The 22,691-nt window shown below is 39.2% G+C and overlaps 1 protein-coding gene across 2 annotated transcripts in view; it reads right to left on the bottom strand.

The window, feature by feature from the left end:
* The window catches only part of LRP2 (LDL receptor related protein 2), a 196,404-nt gene that overhangs the window by 133,037 nt on the left and 40,676 nt on the right, over window positions 1-22,691 (bottom strand). For both annotated transcript variants that reach the window (XM_055307717.1, XM_055307718.1), the window contains exons 4-9: window positions 17,883-17,999; window positions 5,132-5,242; window positions 4,687-4,800; window positions 3,354-3,470; window positions 2,220-2,372; window positions 1,057-1,176 (exon numbers count right to left, since the gene is read on the bottom strand). In XM_055307717.1, coding sequence (XP_055163692.1) covers window positions 1,057-1,176; window positions 2,220-2,372; window positions 3,354-3,470; window positions 4,687-4,800; window positions 5,132-5,242; window positions 17,883-17,999 — 732 coding nt within the window. The remainder of the gene's footprint in view (window positions 1-1,056; window positions 1,177-2,219; window positions 2,373-3,353; window positions 3,471-4,686; window positions 4,801-5,131; window positions 5,243-17,882; window positions 18,000-22,691) is intronic.

The raw sequence follows: 22,691 nt of genomic DNA, 5'->3' as shown, positions 1-22,691 counted from the left end.
CCCTTTGGACACTTTCTGGTAAAAGGTTTATTGTTTACATATCAAAAATCAGAAAGAAGGAGGGGCACCTGGGTGACTCAGTTGGGTAAGTGTCCGACTTTTGACTTTGGCTCAGGTCATGATCTCAGGGTCGTAAGAGCAAGCCCCATGCTTGCCCTGAACATGAAGCCTGCTTCAGATTCTCTCTCGCTGCCCCTCCCCCACCTCTAAAAAAGTGAGAAAGAAGGAAAAGAAATCAGAGAATTAAAAATCCATTGTTTAAATCCTAAAAAATTAAAAACTGATACTTGGCCATAGTAATTCTCCCATCATGAGACCCCCATCCTCATCACAGAAGGATGCAAAGCTAGCTCACGTCAGAATCAGAACTTTCCTAGAGGGAGAAATCCTTCTTATAATTCAGATAAGAGAGATGCAAGAAATATTTGGTGCACCAGCATCTAGTTTAATGCCAGCCAAATGAAGGGAAATGATAGCATTTGTTCTTGAACAAAGCTTCAAGAAGCTTCAAGTAGAGGTGAAAATCAATTAAATTAACCACCAGCATGGCATGGGTACTGACTGGCCACTGTCGTCAGCAGAGCAGCGAGCTGATGATTCACTGCTGTTCAGTGACCACTCTTGTTGCTGGGTCCTGAGGAGATTGAGGTTTCCTGGAGAAGAGGCCAAAGGAGCAGGCAAGGGTACTTGATCAGGCAGCAGCTGTTTACCAACCACAGAGATGTATTAATACAACCAATATGGCCATGCCAACCCTGCTTCCAAATACTTAAAAAGGAAATCCAAAGACTTCTTCCTTCATCAGGCTGTAGACCGGTATCCACATAGCTAGTCAACTCACTCAGAAGAACCACGCTTTTGTCTTGTGCACCTCAAAAAGTTTCTCCAAGTTAAAACTTCACATTGTCCAGGTTTACTATGGAGACTGTGTTACTCTTGGTTATAAAGATCACCACGCCTACCCACAAGCACAAACACCTTGATGTTGGAGATCATAGAAGCCATTGATGCCGCAGCACTGTGACGAAACACTGGACACTCCCATCTGTCACTTACCGACACAGTTGTGGGTATTATTTTGGTCAACGATAAAACCTGGTGGACAATAACACATCCCTCCACTGGGTGACATGTGGCACTGGTACTCACAGCTCAATACAGAACACAAATTCACATCTAAACAGAGAAAAACCTTTGTTAAGTGAATTGTGACCTCTGGGCAAGACTGGGTACTATAAAGTAAAAGTTTCTTTTAATGAACCTAAAAACTAAGTAAACATGTAGCAGAGGCACAGAAATTACTAGCATTCAAAGCAACTTACTACAATATTATGCAATAAAAGTTCAATTAATATTTTTAAAAAATAACTCCTTTGAAAGTTATAACTGTGTGCAAGTATACATCATTGTAAGTGTCATTTACAGAAAAATCAGGTCATGAGTCTTTTTTTCTACATAACAGAAAAAGTCAAGAATTCTCAAGTGACTGGATTGAGAATAATATTCAACATGTTAACCATGGCGACTTCTAAATTACTACTAGATAATTTATAGAGTACACTATTGTCAAAATAAAAGGTATAAATTGTATTCCCTTACGGGACCATCAATTATCCACATAACTGATGGAGTAATGGTGGGGAGGATATTCTACAGCCACGGGGGGTGGTGGGGGGTTAGAAAACTAATAATTCAAAATATATTCCAGGGACCAGAAGCTTCTTTTTTTGAGTATAGCCAAATAAGACTTTTCCATAAGTATAAGCCAGGGAATAAATTCTCCAGAACACCTTTAGAATCACCAAAATTGCCATTAAAATCATTCTGCCTGGGTGAAGGAAAAAACAGCACATATATTTTGAATCTGAGTTTGGACAAATTATTTGTTTTGGCCAATAACACATTTAGCAAACATGACCTAAGAAAGGTTTAAAAGAGCTTGCATGGTAGGGTTCACCTTTTCTACTACCACAAGGAAAGATACTAGCCTGAGCTTTTATTGCAACATCCTCAGCATGTGAGTGAGCTGCTCTAGGCCCCAAGAACTTCCTAGCCAACCCACAGAACTATGAGGAATATTAAATGTTTCTTTGTTTCAGCCAGGAAGCCTTAGGATAGTTATGTAAATAATGATACTCTCTGTATTTGGGGATTTATCTATTACAGAAAACCAGAAACATCTGTATCTGAAAGCTACCTACATAAATTTCCATACTCACCACAATATCGCCCTTTGGTGCTATTGTTTTCGTCTTCTCCTTCTGGACAATCTAAAGTCCCATCACAAACATTTGCAATTGGGATGCATTTTCCAGACTCTGGACAAGCCCATTCGCCTGGGTAACATTCATGAATACGGTGAGTACTGCTTTCTGCACGGGGAGGAATAAAAGAGTCACAGGCCACATTAGAGGTGGAGCCAGCTCTTTTTAATCCATAAGTAAGAGAGAATACAGATCAGTGGGCAAAAGAAGTTGACAAGTGCCTAAACTAGTAATTTCTAACTCGACTACTGGTCTTTTATTGGGATTCTAAGAAGTGGCAAATGGAATTATTTAAGTTCTCTTCTTTTTGATTTTTTTTCTCTTTAGTGGAATGTCAACAGTGTAAGAAAACCTATAACTAAACTGTAGGAAGACTACTTCTTGGAACACCAAAACCAAAGGATCTTCCCCGTGCATCACTCTTATGATACTTGCTTTATGGTGTGGGTGTTAGTAACTTCTGAACTATTGGAGGTACACCTTGTGAAGGCGGTGAATATCACTGGAATTTCCCTCTCAAAGAATCTTGAGACAATTCTCTGGGTAGTAGCCTTTCCTGCAACTACCACTCCGTAGTTCTTTCTCATGTATTCCCCAGGTGGCCTCTCTTCTACCAGGGGATGTCTGTGACTCATATGGTTAAAAATCTGAATTTGAGAACAAAAAACTGAACTGTTACCAAGGTGCAAAGTCATTTTTAAAGGTTATAAGGTCAAGGAAAATCACATTTCCCTTTCTTTTCCTTCCTTCCCCACCCTATTTCTTTTATACAAATATACTAGTTAAAATAAGCAGTCTCCAAAGGAAAAAGTCAGCATGTTACACAAGGGGGACAGACTGCCTCATCTATTTTGCTTTAATGATAAGAGGGAAGAGATTATAATTATAAATTATAATGTGAATTCATTGTCTTTTCAAGAAAAGCTAGTGTAGTCTCTCCTTCTTCCCCACCTACTAAGTTACTTAAATCACAGCCAATCCTGAGACTTGCTTGTCACACAGATAGTTTCTAACCAGAGAAGTAAGAATACAAGTGCTGGAAAACACTTTAAGAAAACAGTTTTCAGTCAGAATCTGTTCCCCTCTTACCACATCCATTTTCATCTCCATTATCTTGACAGTCATTCTCTCCGTCACAGACCAGATTTTGACTAATGCAGTAGCCACTGGCGCAAGTGAACTGGTTGCCTCTGCAGGTCTCATAGGCTGGAAGGAAACAACAGCTGCACTCCAAAGACACAAATCATTTGGGAAAAATCAAAGAGTTCACCTCACTGCTTAAACTTCTGCCAAGTATCTTGACAAAAAAAAAAAAAAAATACTGGAAAGAAAAGGAGGAAGAGATAGAAAAAGAAGGGGAGAAAAGGAAGAAAACATTACAGCAGCTTTGGGTCAAGGAAATGAACTCAGGTGCCAGTCTACATTTCTCAAGATTACAAACAAGGCAGTGTGCTGTAGGCTGACACAGAGCTAAGAATGCAGATTGATAAAGGTGCTATAGGCATAGCGATGTTCACTGTGCCCAGACTTTGTCACAAGCACTGAGACTGCTCTCCAGGACCAGATAATTCTGAGTCACCCATTCCATGTTGTCACATACTGTTTAATACAGTCTCTGAAATAAGCCCATGAGCCAGGAGGGAAACCATGTATGACTCCTAAAAGGTTAGTGAATATTGAATAGTGAATATTGAAAATATTTAACAAGGGGTAGGTGTCAACCAGTCAAAACAGGTGTTGTGACAAATCATAACATTCTGGTAAATAAATAACTACAGAAAGGTGCCAACTAATTTTATGAAACTAGTAATACTCTCTCACAGAGACTTCAGACTACATATTCCAATAAAATGAGTCCAGAGTTGGCAACAATGAGAGGTGGTTTGCATTGCAGGCAGTGACACATGGGGAAAAAAAAGTAGGGTCAGAGTTAAGAAGCAGAGGGAATGAAAGCCATCTGCACCACACTGCAGCTTTCCTATCCTTGCAATGTCAAGGTGGTTAAGAATTTCAAAGTAATGAGGAGAGCTAGGACCACTGCTCTTAGGGAACTTCCCTCTCTTCAAAGTCCTTCTCTCATTCACCTATCAAGGTTATCAAAACCATTGCTGAAGTATGGGTAATTTGAGAACCAAGTGACACAATTCACCCCACACCCTTGTAGCCTAAGAGAAAAAATGCACACTGTCCATCAGCAATCCTTCAACTCTACACAGATCCTTGGAAGATAAATGAGCCCAGGTCTAGCTACACTACTGAAGCTTATGCCATGGGCTCTAAATGATATTCTGGCTCCATCTGCCATCAGACATAGTGACCCTTTTGTTTGAAAAGCGTGGTGCATTCGTAACAAACAAACAGAAAGAGAACAAAGGCAACAACACTCCTAGCAACCTGACCCAGCATAAGGAAATCACCGTACTGCAAGAAAGTTCATCACTGCCGTCTTCACAATCGAGGTAATGGTCGCAGACGTAGGCACGAGGGATGCACACCCCGCTGTCACACTGGAACTCGTGGTGTGAACAGACCTTAGCTGCAACACAAGGGTAACAAGGGAAAGCAGAAAGAGAAGCTCAGTTCCACTGTAGCCATTTAATTTCACAAGAAGATTCTGTCTCAAGTTTGAAAAGAGATTTTTTATTATGCAGCAGCATGCTGGTAAATGTTTAACAACCAATTCTCCAGGAACAAAAAGGCCCTGACTTGTAGTGTTTGCCAATTTCCATGGTGCAAATACTCCCACCGTGGCTGACTTTAAGCTACCAACATGGATTCACTGAACACAAATTCAAGAAGAGATTGTGTAATCGGCCAGTATAAATGAGCCTCAGCATACCACCGCACGTCTTGTACACATTACTTACTGCAATTGTTTTCATCAGAGAAGTCTCTGCAGTCAACTTTCCCATCACATTTCTGACTGCTGTTATAGCAGGCTCCATTGGCACAAGTAAGCTGTTCACACGTTGGGTAGTCTAAAAGAATGGAAATAGCACACAAATCTTAAATTAAGACATTCCTCTGCAAACACTTCTTAAGTGACTGCTACATGCTAGACATTAAATGCTGAGCATATATTGACCAGGTCTCTTCTGTAAATCACAAACTGGGTTGTATGCTAATGTGGAAAAGACAGAATTCTGTGGGAATATATTGTGGGGGAAGTCTGGAGCTTAGGGAAGTCTACCCTGAAGAAGTGACCTCTGAGCTCAGAACTGAAGAATAAGAAGGAATTTAATTTATTTCAAAATGGAACCTTCTTTTACATTATGCAGATAACAGCCCAGGAAGCCAGTGTACCACAAGTGCTTTGAGAAATGAAGCACTGTATCTTTCTCTAGAGGGCTAGAAAAAAGTCAGGAGGGCTGGGACCTAGGGCACCACTCAGTAGCTATTTACTCTTACTCAAGCTGCTTATCCTCTTGGTTACCACTTCATTATCCCTTCATTTGGATAATTCACTTCACAGGATAGAGGGACCTCAAAAGATCATTTCTACCAAAGCACTATGAAAAGCATAATGTGCTCTACAAGCACAGACAACTGTTACCATGTTATACACATATGCTGTCAATCAGATGCTTAACTCTGGTTCTCCAGGCTGCAATGGAAAAATCAGGATGCCCCTGCAGGAATAACGGGCTGTCAGTCCCGCCCCTGTGTGCACCCAGACTTGAAATGCGTGTGTTTCATGATCCCCAAAGGTTTCACTCATTATGTCCTTATGTGGTTGGTTGTTTCCCCCCATCCTCTAAGATCTAGGATCCTGTCTTACCCATTTTAGAATCCCCAACCGTTAGTGCAGAGACTGGATCACTACTCAGGATACTCAAGAAATGCTAGGTATTGCTATTAACTTGTCACAGATGAACTTTTTTGTTTAAAAGCTTCCAAAAAGGGATCCCTGGGTGGTGCAGCGGTTTAGCGCCTGCCTTTGGCCCAGGGCGCGATCCTGGAGACCCGGGATCGAATCCCACGTCGGGCTCCCAGTGCATGGAGCCTGCTTCTCCCTCTGCCTGTGTCTCTGCCTCTCTCTCTCTCTCTCTCTCTCTGACTATCATAAATAAATACAAATTTAAAAAATTTTTTTAAAAAAGCTTCCAAAAATATTTTGAATTTGTCTTTTATGGTGTTTATTATCCTCCTTTTCATAAATTGATACCTTTCTTGGTCTGATTTGTGGGTTTTTGGTTTTTTTTGTTGTTTTTTTTTTTTTTTTCAGAAAGATCAGTCTCATAACAAGTCTATTATCTTCAAATTCCTTTTTAACTAAGGAAAAAGTATATCTTAGATAAGATCTTGAAGAGTAGACAGTGGAGTCCCACTTTGAGGCTCAATTTTGCATTGAAAAACCTACTTTGAGGTTTTATAGACATGGACGGATAATTCCTTAGATAGTCCCAAAGTCTCCTCCAAGCAGGAGCAGTGCATAAAATTCTGTCCTGAAACTATTAAACATACCCTGTCTTAACAGCTCACTTCAATAAAAGATGGACTCTCAAATAATACCTTTCCATTTTTTGTATAGTATACTTTCATCTCTAAGGTTCAAAACTGGACTATAAGTGCCTTTAAATACCTAAATTTCCAGTTATGTTTGGCCAATCATATATATATATATATATATTTTATGATAGTCACACAGAGAGAGAGAGAGAGAGAGGCAGAGACACAGGCAGAGGGAGAAGCAGGCTCCATGCACTGGGAGCCCGATGTGGGATTCGATCCCGGGTCTCCAGGATGGCGCCCTGGGCCAAAGGCAGGCGCTAAACCACTGCGCCACCCGGGGATCCCTGGCCAATCATATATTAAAACGGAAGGCCTTTTAAAATAGCTGATTCAGATTTTAATTTTTTCTGAATTTTTATTTTTTAAAAGTCCATGAATCAGCTAATGCTTTGGGTTATCGCTGTCTTTTCATCACTGAGATAGTATGCATTATAAATTTACCTTCAAAGGGTCACCCAACTCTGTTTATTAATTCTCACTTTGAGAGATGCAAGAGGCCAGTTGAGTCTGCCAGCAATTCACCTCCCGCATGAGCCAAATAGCTCCAACAGTCAGTATGTTGTCTAGCCTTTTAAGAGCAGCAGCAAGCAAGAGAGAGATCTCAGAAAACCCTGTCTTTGCAGTAGATAAGATATCTGTTTGGAGGAAAATTTATTTGAGTTTGGATGGTGACTACCTCACTTTAGGTGATTATGGCAGATATGAAGGATCTGGGACAAATATACACTGAGCGGATCACTTGTCCTCCCCATCCTGGTTTTTGAAAACCAATGCCATAAAATTGAGAAGGGAAGAACCACAACAGTATCCACTGGCAGGGCTCAAAGTTTACTGACATGCCTCATTCCCTCCAAAAACAACAAGGCCAGATTGATGTCTTCAGGGAGAGTATTGTTATGGTCAGAGGTCGGCAGTTAGACACTCAGAATGAGGAACAAACAGCTTTCTTGTCTCCATCCACGCTGATAAAGAATCTCTTCTCAATCAGCAAGGACCCGCCTCAAATCCTACAAGGCTTCTGGTCTCTTCCGTGCATAGTTAACTGAGGTATCTCCCCACAGGAAAGACTCCAAGAAGCAACTGGACTCCATCCACTAAATACTGAAAATATTTGGAAATCTCCAAAGGGAACCCTTGGAGAACCACACAGAGGAAACAGTTCCAAATTGTTCATCATGAGCAAAATAAAAAATGAAAAGATTCTACTGCCCTTAAAGATTTCTATTATCAAAAATGTTAATGGGTTTCGATCTATCCCAGGAAATTGGAAGTCACAATACTTTGGGATTGGGAGATATCTAAAATATTTTATGGTTTATTTGCTAAGCAGGTCAGAGTCTAACCTGGTAAACTTTTTTCCATACAACAAATCCGTCATGTAGGTGAAATGTCCTGCAAGATTTTAAGTAAAGAAAAAGTATAAGAATAGATAATACACACCAAAAAAAACAGGACTCACCCTTCTAACTTCTGTCTTAATGGAAAGATTGACAAGTAACTATTAATTAGCCCAGAGCTCTAAAGTTTATCTGACCCAAAAATGCAAGAACACACTTGCTCACACCATCTCCTCTCTCCCTTCCTTACTTTCTCCACATTCCAAATGTACATGTTTGTTCCCTCAGAATTGGGAACGTCCCCCAAATATACATATAAGATTGGTGCTTTGAAGATTTTTAAAATTTTTTCTCTGCTAAAGACTTTATTTGGAGCAAGAACGTTCCATGCCATACTTTTATTTAGATAATCAAGGAGGATGAAGTGGCTTGAAAATCTCGTGGACCTCAACCTCCCAGAATGGAAATCATTCACAGCAGAGCAAGACACAAATATTAACACTACTCTTTATTACCTTGACAGGAAGGCTATAAATACATTCTATTCTCAGAATTTGGCAAAATAGCCAAAAAGGCACATAGAAAAAGAAGACAAATTGACTACAAAGAAAGAGGCATCTTAAAAGTAGATTATGAAACTTAAGCTAAGATTTAAAGGAAGACAAGAAATTACTGATAAAAGTCCTGCCCAAGATACCTGAGACCTTTCAAGGTCCTAGCGTTATCCTTTTAAGTTACTCTGAGTCAAAGGAAGGCTAATCCAATCAAATCCAATGATTTGTCAGAAAAAGTTTACCAGTTTGGCCATCAGCACTTAGTTGTAGGTACTACCCACAAAGTTAAATAAACAATGACTAGTATAGTCATCAATAACATATATTGCAAACCATGTACCAGAAACTTGTCTAAGTACTCAGTGTGTATGAACTCAATCCCTCTTTATAACCCTAGAGGTAGATACTATTACTCATTTTAAGGATTTTATATATGTGTCTTTCTGAGGCTAAGTAATTTGAAAAAGGTCATACAACCAGTAAATTGGAGAAGTAGAATTCAAATCCAGGCAATCTGGTTCCACAATGCATGTCCCTAGCACTACAATAGATGGAGTTAGTGCTTACAGGCTTCAGAGTAAGTAGTAGGAAGAAGCAAAAAATTACAGAAACAAAATGAAATTGAATGAAAGGAAACAGAAACTCTTAAAAAAGATAGTTCAAAAAGGAAGAGAAATAACCTATGAGAAAAACCAAGGTTTTCCTTCTATGCAGTTTCCCATTCCATTTTTGGGAGTCTGGAGAAGTAAAGCCAACTCTAGATTTATGACATATTCTACTAAAGACTTCAATCTGGTATGATCTAGGAATTCCAGAAAACTCTATGCTGGGAAACCAAGCATTCCAGGAGTATACCAGAACAAACAAGAGAATCAGTACCAAAAAAACAAACAAAAACAACAAAAAACAGACCACAAAATAGCAGAGGATCCACTCTATCCCCCCCCACACTCCAGTCAAATTCAAGTCCCTAGTCATCATGGACTAGCACCAAGGAGGTACAATACTATACAAGAGAATAAGGGAAAAGCGTTTTCTGCCTCTTTTCAAAAATAATTTCAAATGGCTTGTTCAATAAAAGGAAGATTATAAAATGGAAATAGCAATTCAGCACCGAAAAGAAAGCAAAGACAGTCATCTCAAGGGCTAGTAGAACTGGACTAACAAGTGTAGGCTAAGCAGCTTTCAGGAAACTGAAGCCAAAAAGGGAAACACATTAAGTTATCTAGTTTTCTTACCCTGCTCTCTTTGAACTATTGGGTCGTAAGCCCCAAATCCCTATCTGGTCTCCATCCATGGTGACCTGATCTTACACCTAAATTGGAAATGTGCCTGAGAGGCCCACTGCAAAGATTTTGGATCTACAATACCTGTTTCTTCCCATCCACAGAACTACCACCCAAATCTGCAAAGGAAATAAAGACTGACGAAGTTCTAAATTCTTAAAAAATAATAAAAGTCTCACATGAGCCCCAATGTAGGAGTGACTAAGCAGCAAGATGGAAAATTGTGTATCAGATGCTCCAAGGGCTAGAGCAAAGAAGTAAGATGGTTTCTCCTGGGTGAACAAAAGTTTATAATGTGCATCAGATTTAGTGGAACTGGCGCTACAAAGGAGTTATGGAGTTATGGGTTTTCATTCAGGGTACACTGCACCTATTTCTTCCTTACGGCTATCCCCGGTGACTCATCTGGGCAGAACAAACAGGCAAATTTTAAATGAAGAAACTACCTACACCACAGAATCATAAGAGTGGCCACTTTCAAACCATAACTAGAAATGGTGTGGCTCAGGTGTCCTACTGGGAACCTGGCTCCAGATAACTGAGGACTCATCAACCAATCATTGCTGGATGAATGCCATTATGCTAAAAGCCAGTTATTCTACAGAGTGCTAATTTCCTTTTTCGTCAGAATTTCATTCTATCCAACCTATATTTATTGAAGTCTATCTTCCTCAATACTTTGCCAAGAACTGGATAAAGAGATAAAATTACAGGTGAAGTAGAAATTACCACAGCTGTTTTTGTTTTGTTTTATTTATTTATTTTTTGTTATTGATCAGAGACACAGAGAGAGAGGCAGAGACACAGGCAGAGGGAGAAGCAGGCTCCATGCAGGGAGCCCGACATGGGACTTGATCCCAGGACCCCGGGATCACTCTGTGAGCCGAAGGTAGATGCTCAATCACTGAGCCAGGTGTGTCTCTCCCACAGCTTTTTAAAAATGTTTTACTTAACAAATAAATTAGTGCACAACTATAGGAGTACGAGGTACTAGAGAAGTAACAAACTTCACAAAATCCCTGCTCTCATGGAACTTAAGTTTTCTTTGGAAGAGTGGAAGGACAGACATTAAAGTAAGTGTCCTATGGAGATAAGTGTTACAGAAATACAAAATGCAGCAGGGCAGAATGATAGGAGTGATGCAGGGGGGGTAGGGGGAGCAGCTCTCTGATAAGGTGGTGATTGAACAGGAACCACCAAGACTCATTAAAAGAAGGTCATTGGTGGCAATGACAAGAGCACTTTCAGGAGACTGACAGGGAAGGGCAGTTTTCAGTGAGTTCAAGAAAGCAAAAGAGAGGGACACCTGGGTGACTCAGTGGTTGAGTGTCTGCCTTTAGCTCAGGTCATGATTCTGGGGTCCTGGGATTGAGTCCCACATAGGGCTCCCCATGGGAAGCATGCTTCTCCCTCTGCCTGTGTCTCTACCTCTCTGCGTCTCTCATGAATAAATAAAATCTTAAAAAAAAAAAAAAGGAGAGTAAATGGAGGCAGGGATATTAAAGACAACTCTATGTAACTTTGTTATGCAAGAAGTCAAAGAAACTGGGCAACAGCTGAGAGGGGTCTCAGGGTCTTTGACTAAATACAATGTGCTTGTATGACAATGATTTAAACAAGAAATTTTTATTTCCCAAAGGTTTCTCAGGGCTCCGAATTCTATCTCAACTGTAAGAACACTAAAAAGGTGTGCAGGGGAAGTGATATGATAGATAAGATGGGGTCAATCTCTCTGTTTCTGTTTTCTTCCCCAGAGTACAGAAGGACAGTAGGAACAAGGTTTACTGGGCAGCATAAGTGTGCAACTGAGTTTGAGGAAAAGCATGTACTTTACGAGCCATCACAGTCCACAGAGAGACTTGAATCAATCTCTTTTTCCCCTCCTTTCCCAGCTGGAGTTTCAACCATTAGATATAGAAAGGAAAATGTTTGAATTCTAAAGAACAGAAAGTCAATAGAAATAAAACTTCAGGACAAAGCAGCCCCAGTTGCAGGCAGACCAAATGCTGCTGATTACGAGCAAGAAAGCCTTCATTGTAACAGGGATTTTATTTACCCTTTCTTTGGCATTCCTAAGTATCAAAAGAGAAAGACTGCAAACCAGTGATAATTAGCAATAGTTTTATTCACACCCAAATCACTCTAATATGGTACTTGATAAAAGCAAAATAATCTCTTCACCTAACTGGAAAAAACTGTACTATTTTTTAACAACCAAAAGTCATTCCAATATATTAACTGAATGACCCATAATTGCTGCAATGTTCTGATGTTTATCTTAACTCTGCATGAGTGGCTTTTCCTTGATGCTAATCCCATTAGAAGTAAAATGGACTGCAGTTTTGAATCTCTTGTTCCTTGGGGGGAAAAAATTGACAAGCTATTTAATAACAGGTGCCATTTTATAGATGGCCAGACTGAAGAATAAAATAACTTGGGGAAAATGAATTTTGATCTGTTTCACAGCTTTTTATAATATATATGCACACACACACACATATCCAGAAATACTTCTCAAACAGGAGAATAATCAAAAATACCTTATGCATATAGGAACACAGCAGACAAAAAGACCAAACACAATAAGCTTTCATACTACACAAAATTTATCAAGGATAATCTTTTTAGTGGGAGTGCTTGCCCTCCTCACCATCTCACTCATTCTCTTCCCTCCCTTCCCCCCTGCCACTTACACACTCTTCCTTGTTCTGTAAAAGGAATGCCTGGAATACACACAAGGTGCTCTATGTTGGAGCTCAATGTCTTGATCTTAGAAGCTTGAAAGGGTAGGAACCATAACCTAGCAGCCTAATCTGACAGGCAGGACTATGAACTACAGGGTCAAGTTTCCTGATCCTTTCAAATATTTGGGGAAAAGAATTAAGTCCTTCTTTGGAGCTTTTCCAACATCATTACTATATTTAAGTGGTTTCTAGGTACCTAACATACTTAGACTCCTTCCTATAGACAACCTTATTTCTGAGAAATAGAAAAATAAGAGTCACACTTATAGGCTGATCTTGTGTTTGTCCACAAGTAATGATTCCCATGCATCATGACTAGAGAAATAGAATAAAGTGTGATGCTTCACAAAAATGATTTCTGGGCAATACTTGCTTAATCCTTCATCATGTTATAACATTCCAGTTTAAATAAAACAACTAGTAAACAGTTACTATATATCTGAAGTAACATTTAAAATAGCTAAGTATCTCTATGATTAAATGGATCTCACCAACAATCATCAATGGCCAACAGTTAGACATTGTGTGCCTCCCAATGGAAATATATACTTTTACATTCAAAGTATTGTTGCCCCTCCGCACACGCGTACACATACACACACACGTCCTTGAATCTCTCAAGCCTCTAGACTAATGTTATTCTTAACTAGAGCAGAGAAGAAATATTTTTTTAAGATTTGATTTATTTATTCATTAAAGACACACAGAGAGAGGCAGAGACATAAGCAGAGGCAGAAGCAGACTTCCCACAGGGAGCCCGATGGGGGACTCGATCCCAGGGTCCCAGGATCACACCCTAAGCTGAAGGCAGATGCTCAACCACTGAGCCACCCAGGTGTCCCAGAGAAGGAAGAGTTTGCTCCCAAAGGGCCCTTAGCATTGTCTGGAGACATTTTTGGTTGTCACAAATGGGAAGTGCTGCTGGTTTCTAGTGGATACGGGCCAGGGATACTGTTAGACATTCTACAATGCATAAGACTGCTCACTTCAATAAAGAATTAACTGTACCAAGGTTGTCATCTGTACCAAGGTTGAGAAAACTTGCTCTAGATCTAGCAACCAATTTCCAAAAGATATAAGGGACAGATGAACATGTTAAAGGACATCAGAGGACGCAATGATCAATACCCAGACTGTGGGAAACTCAAAGTCAAGTCATTTGGTTTTTTCCAAGAAATACATTGCAAGGGGTAAAAAACAGAAATGGAAGGAAAATTTTCAAATCAAAAGACAGTAACTAACTCCAATGTATAAATTTTATTTGGACTTTGATTTAAATGACACTGTAAAAAGATAATAAGTCACTGGGGTAATTTTAAGAACTGATTATTTTAAAGAACAGTTGTTAACTTATGGTCATGATATTGTTATGTTATGCTAGCTTTTAGTCCTTATATTTTAGACACAATTACTGAATCATTTAAAGATAAAACTATATGACTTCTGGGCAGCCCAGGTGGCTCAGCGGTTTAGTGTCACCTTCAATCCAGGGCCTGATCCTGGAGACCCGGGATCGAGTCCCATGTCCCATGTCGAGTCCCACATCGAGTCCCACGTCGAGTCCCAGGTGGGGCTCCCTGCATGGAGCCTGCTTCTCCCTCTGCCTGTGTCTTTGCCTCTCTCTCTCTCTCTCTCTCTCTCTCTCTCTCTCTCTCTGTGTGTGTGTGTGTGTGTCTCATGGATAAATGAATAAAATCTTTAAAAAAAATTATATGGCTTCTGAGAAGGGCTTCAAAATAATGGGTAGAAGAATAAAGAGCTATAGGTAAGACAAAATTAGCTATGAGTTGGTAATTTATAATTTGAGTGATGAGTACAAAGGAGTTGTACTCCTCCACACTTCACTCTTGACAATCTTTATAATTTCCATAAAGAGGAGATAGTTATCACATCCACCTTGTGGTGTGAATGTAAAAATTGCATAAGATAGTGATCAGTGCCCAGCAAATGGCAGTTCCCTTTCCCACTTTCCACAAGTGTTCCAAACAAAGAGCGAAAACAAAATGAGGCCAATCTGTCTCTCTATATTAGCACTTTCTAAAGACTTTGATCCAGGCCATTCATTTCTTTCTTGTACAAATCTGGCTGTGGCCAGGAGATCAAAGCCCAAAGAAATATGAAGATTCTTAATTTCCTGATTTGGATTTTTTATATACTCCTCCATAAATAGCACATAGTAATAAATAAACAAAGCAAAGAGAAATAGGAAAGAATACTTCATTATAAAACCCATTTACGTGTGTCGGATTCATCTTAGAGCCATGAACCCTGAAGAATTCATGACTTGTATGATTCCAGGAGCAATTAACTATCATATAAATCTGGCTCTCTTTCCCTAACAAATCCTTATTTCACCTATTCCTTGTACTTAAATAAATAAATAAATAAAATAAAATAAAATAAAATAAAATAAAATAAAATAAAATAAAAGCTTGATTAAAAATTCTGCCTCAGATATTTTATAAAGCTCACTCACTTCCTTTCCTTCATTCCCTTCTATAACAGTGGCTTGCATGCTCGTACCCTGCCAGCTTTTTTCCGGAAGGTCTATTGGCAAAGTCATGAGGCAGTTGTACTGGTGACTTTAGAGTTGGCTGCAGGGTGTTCACATGGAATAAATCCAAACAGTCTGTTTCAGCTGCCTTTTATTTTCCCTAAAGTAGCATTTCCCTCATTCCCATTGCATTTCCAATAAAGCACTCATTTTTATCCACTTGTAAATTAGGGATAAAAACAACAGACTGTTGGCTGGTGGCACAGCCTCTAGTTCTCTCTTAAATTTGCACAAGGTAGGACTTTCTCCTTCTGTAAATAAAGTCCTTCATGAAAAGCAATCAACAGACTTGGAACTAGAAGATGGATTTAGCCCTAGCACTGCCACATATTGTACAACCTTGAACAAGCCACTCTACTCTTTGCAGTCTCAGTTTCTTTATTTATGAGAGTATACTACAACCTGCCCTATTCTCATTGAGGAGCCTAATTAAGAATAACAACCAAAATATATATAACACTTAGTAGTTTACAAAATACTATAAAATAAATCACCCATCACTAGTATTAATCAAAAATATTTTCTTCACTTGCCACAATGAAGGACCTATTATTTGCTTTACAAAGTACTAAGAGACCTTGACTCATAGACTTGCTATTTTGTGGCATGCAGACAGACACTACCATCTGTATAATTGCCAGTACTAAATCTAAACTTCCAAGTGAAAAGAGACCCAAATTAGAAGCAACATAATCTCTTTCCAAGGGAACATTTAAGTTGGGTTGGAAATTATACGACAACACAACTATACCAGCAATTCTGCTAGGAAATGGAGATACAAAGACAAATAGCATAGTGTCCTCTCAAAGAAAAATATACCCAAGGAAAGAAAGTATTGGAGAAGTAGAGGTGTTTTTTTAAAATGCACTGTGTGTTGGGGCACCTGGGTAACTCAGTTGGTTAAGTGGCTGCCTTCAGCTCAGGTCATGACCCTAGTTGTGGATCATGGAGCCCCATATTGGGCTCCCTGTTCAGTGAGGAGTCTGCTTCTTTCTCTCCCTTTCTCTCTGCCTCTCCCACCACTCGCACGTCCACTCTCTCTCTCAAATAAATAAATAAAATCTTTAAAAGATAAAATGCGCTGTGTGATGATGGTGTTGATGCAACATGAATTTGGACCTGTTTAGACCCAGATCTCTCCTTTTCACATATACAAGTATTTCTTCCACGAAGAGTACAATTTGAACAATACAGTGAAATAGGAATAATTTGCTCATAACCAATTCATGTTAGCTCCCACCCAAGGCATATAGTACCATATCAGGAAATGTACCAAAATATACAGAAGATGGTTCACTCATCAAGAAGCATAAGATATACCATTTGAACCAAAGGAAGAAATTTAGAACTATCCAGATAACTAAATTAAATCAAAATGATCAAACAATGAAGGAGGTGTCCCACAGGAATAGACTAAAACTTAAATGTCAGTTGGAGATATGATAACCAAGAAGTTTATGGTCAAGTGTTCTAGCAAGTTTTCTAAGGTACACAAAATCTATCCCCTGACTATTGGAATACTGGAATATTAAAACAACTCCTTATAAAAATGAAGGAAAACAAGAAAAAAAAATTTTAAAAATCAACTCCCTAAAGTTTGTAGCATAAATTTAAGAACAAAAATAAGAAAGTAACTTTACTCAGCTCATAGTAAACTTATGAAATGCAGTCTATCAAGAAATTCAAGGGGAAAAAAAGCATAAAAATTCAAGGAAGTTCTGAATAAAAACATAAATGATATGCTTACAAGGGCTTTTAAGAGAAACTGGGTATGCCTGAAGGTAAAGACACAGATGGACCACAGGACTGACACAGTAGAATAATTCCTATATTCTTGTAATCTAACAATTGCATATAAACCTCAAGAGAGGCAGATTACTCCTTACTTATTTGTAAGAAGTACACGATGCACCATGATTGCACTCTCTTATTCTGGTTAGGGTAATATATTAATATAGAATACTATTATTTCTATGCCTTATCTTCTAGTAATCAGTTACAACGAACTGATCTGCCATTGGAGAAAGCCGTTTTCAAAATGTAACCCTTTTCCAAACTGGAAAATATTGAGTCCATAAGAGCAGAAAAATTAATGAGACATTTGACTAGAAACTTACCATCATAATTCAATAAAACCCAAAATTGACCAAACTGGATTTTGTATTCAATGTATTCAATGACCTTTCAAGATTCTACGTTACTGTTTATAGCCTTACTTCAGGGGCACCTGAGTGGCTCAGTGTTGGAGTGTCTGCCTTCAGCTCAGGTCATGATCCCAACGCCCTGGGATTGAGTCCCACATCAGGTTCCCTGCAGGGAGCCTGCTTCTCCCTCTGCCTATGTCTCTGCCTCTCTCTGTGTGTCTCTCATGAATAAATAAACTCTTAAAAAAAAAGTCCCGTACTTCAAAAAAAAATACAGAACAGTGGGGGACATACTTAAAATGTCCTACTAAAAATAGTCTAATATCAGAATATCACCTCTAATCCATAAAAGAATTTGCCATGAAATTTCAATAGCAAGAGGCATATGGTAGGCATTTCTGTCCAACAACAAATCTAAAAAATTGATTAAAATGCCAAAGGCACAAAGGTGAAAGCAAATACATTGCAAAGACTGAAAGGGACTCACGGCAGTCTTTCTCGTCAGTTCCATCTGAGCAGTCTCTGACGTGGTCGCACCTGTATTCGTTTGGTATACATTCACCATCAGAGCATGTAATCTGTTGGCTTGAGCATGTTCTCCCAGCTGTGAAGGGGAAAAAGATATTACTTTATAATTACTGCCAATGACAGACCAATCCATTGACATTTACCAAAGATGAGCGAGGAAATTTTAAAGCAAAGGCAAGAGAGTATATTGAACATAGAGCTCATAGGCTCAGAAAGTAGGTTATCCAGCTACACCAAGGTAGACACCTCACAATGCAAAAGCAAAGGTATTATCATCAGGATACTATCAAAATGCTCACAGAATCAGGGCACCTGGGTGGCTCAGTAGGGGAGCATCTAACTCTTGGTTTCTGCCAGGTCATGATCTCAGGCTCTTGAGACTCAGTCCTGCTACCAGGCTCCACACTTAGTGGGGAGTCTGCTTCTCTTCCTCTCCCTCTGCCTCTTCCCCCGACCCCCAACAGCCCCCCACTCAGGTGTGCACATGCTTGCTCTCCTGTCTCTCCCCTAATGAAATCTTTTAAAAATGCTCAAAGAATCATAATAACACTCAAGCATGTTAGTGTAGACAATTATATTATCAACATGTGTTGAGAATACAATATAGATTGAAATCTATATGGTAAAAAGGATGAATAAATCAAAATTTTGCAGATATAGGTAGTAGCGAGAGATCAGTAAGGTCCCCCTCTTGAAATACTCATTTAAAGATGAGGATATATGCCAAAGGGTTATAACAGTAGTTATTTCTGAGTTATTACAAAAATGGGTGATTTTTTTCTTTAGATTTTTCAATATTATATGACTTTCTATACTGAACGTGTGTCAGTTTTATAAACAATTTAAACTACCTTGTTTTTATCCTATGTTGATTACAGTAGGTAAAAGCAATGCATCAGTAGTTTATCAAATTTGCCTCTGGATAAAACAGATCAAATCAAAGGAATTGATGCTGCAAGCATCAGGTGAATGCTATTCTGTAAGCCTAGGGCAGGAACTATCATGGGATTTTTCAATTGTCCACATAAAAAGAGAAGCATATGAGGAATGGGGAAAATGTGATCCACTGAAAAAAATTATAATCATCAAATGGAAGAAAAAAGTTTTCCCCTGAATTTGCATAGTTTCCTAGACTTCTATATAGTAAAGATACTTAGGTTCAGCAAAATTTGGTTTTCTGATGAAATTTCATCTCTCTTAAGCATTGTGCCATTCACCTACACTTAAGAAAAACCTTTTGAAAAGACAAGTGGGTAATCAATCGCAGCTTTAGAGTTGACACTTGACGATTCAAACATTTAAAGGTTACCACATGATAAGACATTAAAAACTATCCATAATTACCACTCTTTTCCATGCTTAATTGATTATAACCTTTCATGTCATCTTGTTCCTTCTTTCTAATAAAATTATTTCATTATGAATGTGTTATGTAATTCTTGAATAGCAAACAAGATTTTTCCAGTTAGTCTACTTCTGACACTTTGACAGTATGATTTCCTATTTTCTCCCAGTACTTTATATTAATAAAATTAGAACAGAACAACTTGTCTAGAAATCACTTAAATGTCTGAATTCTGCCCAAAGCAGACACAATTTTATCTGAGTAAGGCTAAAAAGGTTAATACTTTCTCATTAAATTCCCCTATAATTTACTTAAGTATATATTGCCAATTTCCACATAAAATTAAAGAACTTTTTTTATTCCCAAAAAGGCAAGTCATGAGTATTCTCAAGCAAAATAGGAAGAAAAACAAAATCAAGTGCCAATATTATTTTAAGTATCTTGGCTTTCTTCTTAATCTGAAGCCCAAAGCAATTCTATATTTTGTGCTTAAGATTTCAAAAGGGTTTATGAGGAAGCAATTAAAAGCTCATTCAAATAGAGAAATGATAAATTAAAATTATATGGATCCATCAACCAGTCTGATGCTAGGATTCACTTTTTCACTAGTTACACTACTGAGGGCCTAGTCCATGCCACAAAGTATACCAACAATGGGAACATAATGATGAATGAGGAACAGTCCCTACCCAAGGAACTCATGGTTTTCTAGGAAATACTTCAAGAATTAATTAGAAAACAATGATGAAAGTGAATAGTAGGCCCACAAGGAATTATAGAAGCATCAAGGAGGGATGCCTAATTCACTCTGAGGTAAGACTGTGAACAGGGACAGCTTCCTTTAAGAGCCAGCACCCCTGGGGAATCCCTGGATGGCTCAGCAGTTTAGCAGCTGCCTTCCGCCCAGGGTGTGATCCTGGGGTCCTGGGATCGGGTCCCATGTCGGGTTCCCTGCATGGAACCTGCTTCTTCCTCTGCCTGTGTTTCTGCCTCTCTCTCTCTCTCTCTCTCTCTCTCTCTCTCTCTCTCTCATGAATAAATAAGTAAAATCTTAAGAAGAAGAAGAAGAGGAGGAGGAGGAGGAAGAGCTAGCACCCCACCTGGGTCTTATAGGAGAAGTGGATAGGTTAGTTAGGTCAAAAGGAAAGGACTGTCTAGCAACATACACTCAGGTAGCATGCACAGAGGTCAAAGAGGGATTCGGCATGATATGCCCAAGGGAACTGCAAGCACTGCTGTGGACCCCACACTGAAATTTCAAGGCAGGAATGACAAGTGATAGACATGGAAAAATAAGCACCAGCCGCATCTTAGAAGCCACTATAAACCACTGTTAAGGGGCAGCCCGGGTGGCTCAGCAGTTTAGCGCTGCCTTCAGCCCAGAGTGTGATCCTGTGTCTCTGCCTCTCTCTCTCGATCTCTCTCTCTCTCTCTCTCTCTCTCTCTCTCTCATTGTCTCTCATGAAAATAAATAAATAAAATCTTAAAAAAAAAAACAGTTAAGGAGTTGGAGCTTTCTTCTTAAGGTGATACACACCAAAGGGTTTTCGGGTTTTAGTCAAAGCTTTCTGGTATCAGCATCAGGGAGAATCAGAGGAGACAAAGAAGTAGAGGCAGGGAGACCAATCCAGAAACTGTTGAAGTCACCCAGATAGGAGATGCTAGTAGTAATGACATAAATGGGAAAGAGGTGAACTTTAGAGGTGTTAGGACACGGTTGGTGACTAAATGTGGGCAGAAGAATCAAGAATAATCCCAAATTTCTATCTTGAGTGCCAAAGGGACTATGATACTCTTTCCATGCTAATTGATTACATCTTTAATGTCACAGCCATCATTATATTTCCTCTAATAGAAGGCCTTCGTTGTGAAATAAATTTCATAACATTCTAGATTAACAAGGAAAATGGCCTCAATCTGCCTATTTCTAATAGCTTGAGACTGACATTATATTTCCTGTTAGTACCTTATAGTGAGTTAATTTTACTTCTGTGAAAAGATGATTCATGTAGACCAGCAATTATAGAAGGAAAAATCAGTTCAGGGGAGATTATTAACTCCACTTGGAACATCGTGAATTTGAGGCATCCTGGAGATCTCCAACAGGCAGTTGAATCTACAAGACTGAAGTGTGGGCAAGAAATCTGGGTCATAAGTGTAGATTTGGGTATTAGCCTATCCAGGGTTACTGAAATATCATAAAGTTGGTTGAAATTATCCTGGAAAAGTGTAGAGTAATAAGAGGAGTTGCTAAGTGCAGGGCTCTGAGCAACAGCCATACTCACAGGCTGGGCAGAAGGGGAAAACAAAATGGAATGATCAAAGAAGTTCAGAAAAGAATCAGGTCAGTGAGTAGTCATGGCAGCCAAGGCAGTAGCGTCTGGAAGGAGGAGTGATTGCCAGAGTCAACTGCAATAGAAAAGTCCATCCAATGATGAGAAAGGAAAAGATTCCACTCTACTTGACAATCAGGAGTTCTCTGGCAACCTTAGTAAATATAATGGTGGCATATTCGGTAGCTAAAGGAGGTCTAATAACAAATTTTGTGTCATTAAAAATGCAAGAATTACCTTATGAAATCCATAGTCATTTAAAATGTCACGTAACATTGCTTATATATTACTGCTATAAAGTTTTCTCCAGTCTCTTTTCCTAAGCAGTTGTCCTTAGGAGTTTGCATCCCCTCTGTAATTTATTATTATTAGCAAAGGGTCCTGCACTACATTGTATCACAATCTTCAGCTCAGCTTTCTTCCTACTTTGTGTGGAAAATGGAACCAAAATGATTTATCTCAAGCCAAAAGATAACTAAGATAACTAACTCATCATTCATTAATTCATCCAGTACCCATTTATCAAGACTTTACTATCTACTAGACAAAATTACAAGCCCTAGGGATACCAGCAAAATAAAGCATAGTCACTGCTCTCCAGGGATTCGCAATCCAGCCCCATCCTGTTCAGAGTACTCACTGCCTACAGGTCTTCCCTTCCTTCCCCTAATACCTTTGAGGGGTTACCCAGAAAATAGTATTGGTCCAGACAGATTTCCTACAAAAAATTTTTTCCTGCCCTACTATACCTGGCACTTTTAGTTCCTTCCTTCTGAAGTTCTGAACTCTCACCCCGCCATCTCCCTCTTTCAGATCTGGTCGTCCCCCTTTACCACTCCACCTCACATCCTAACACACCTCATCTGATGTACCACGCCCCTGTTTGGCCTTGAATTGCTCCTGTCCATGCCTTCTTCTAGATTGTCATTTATCACCACCACTACCCTCCACAACCCTACATAGTTCACTAGTTTCCCCTTAATCACTGGGTCCCAAATATCACCATCCCTTTGTGGGAAGACCCCATGACCAACACTGACAAGCCCTAACAGGTTGTTTAATCATACAGTCTTCATTTTAGGTTTAAACC

This window comes from Nyctereutes procyonoides, unplaced genomic scaffold (genome assembly GCF_905146905.1).
Source record: "Nyctereutes procyonoides isolate TBG_1078 unplaced genomic scaffold, NYPRO_anot_genome, whole genome shotgun sequence".
In the NCBI taxonomy this organism is placed as follows: Eukaryota; Metazoa; Chordata; class Mammalia; order Carnivora; family Canidae; genus Nyctereutes; species Nyctereutes procyonoides.
Note: the sequence above shows the minus strand (reverse complement) of the source record. Positions and strands in the feature narration are given on the sequence as shown.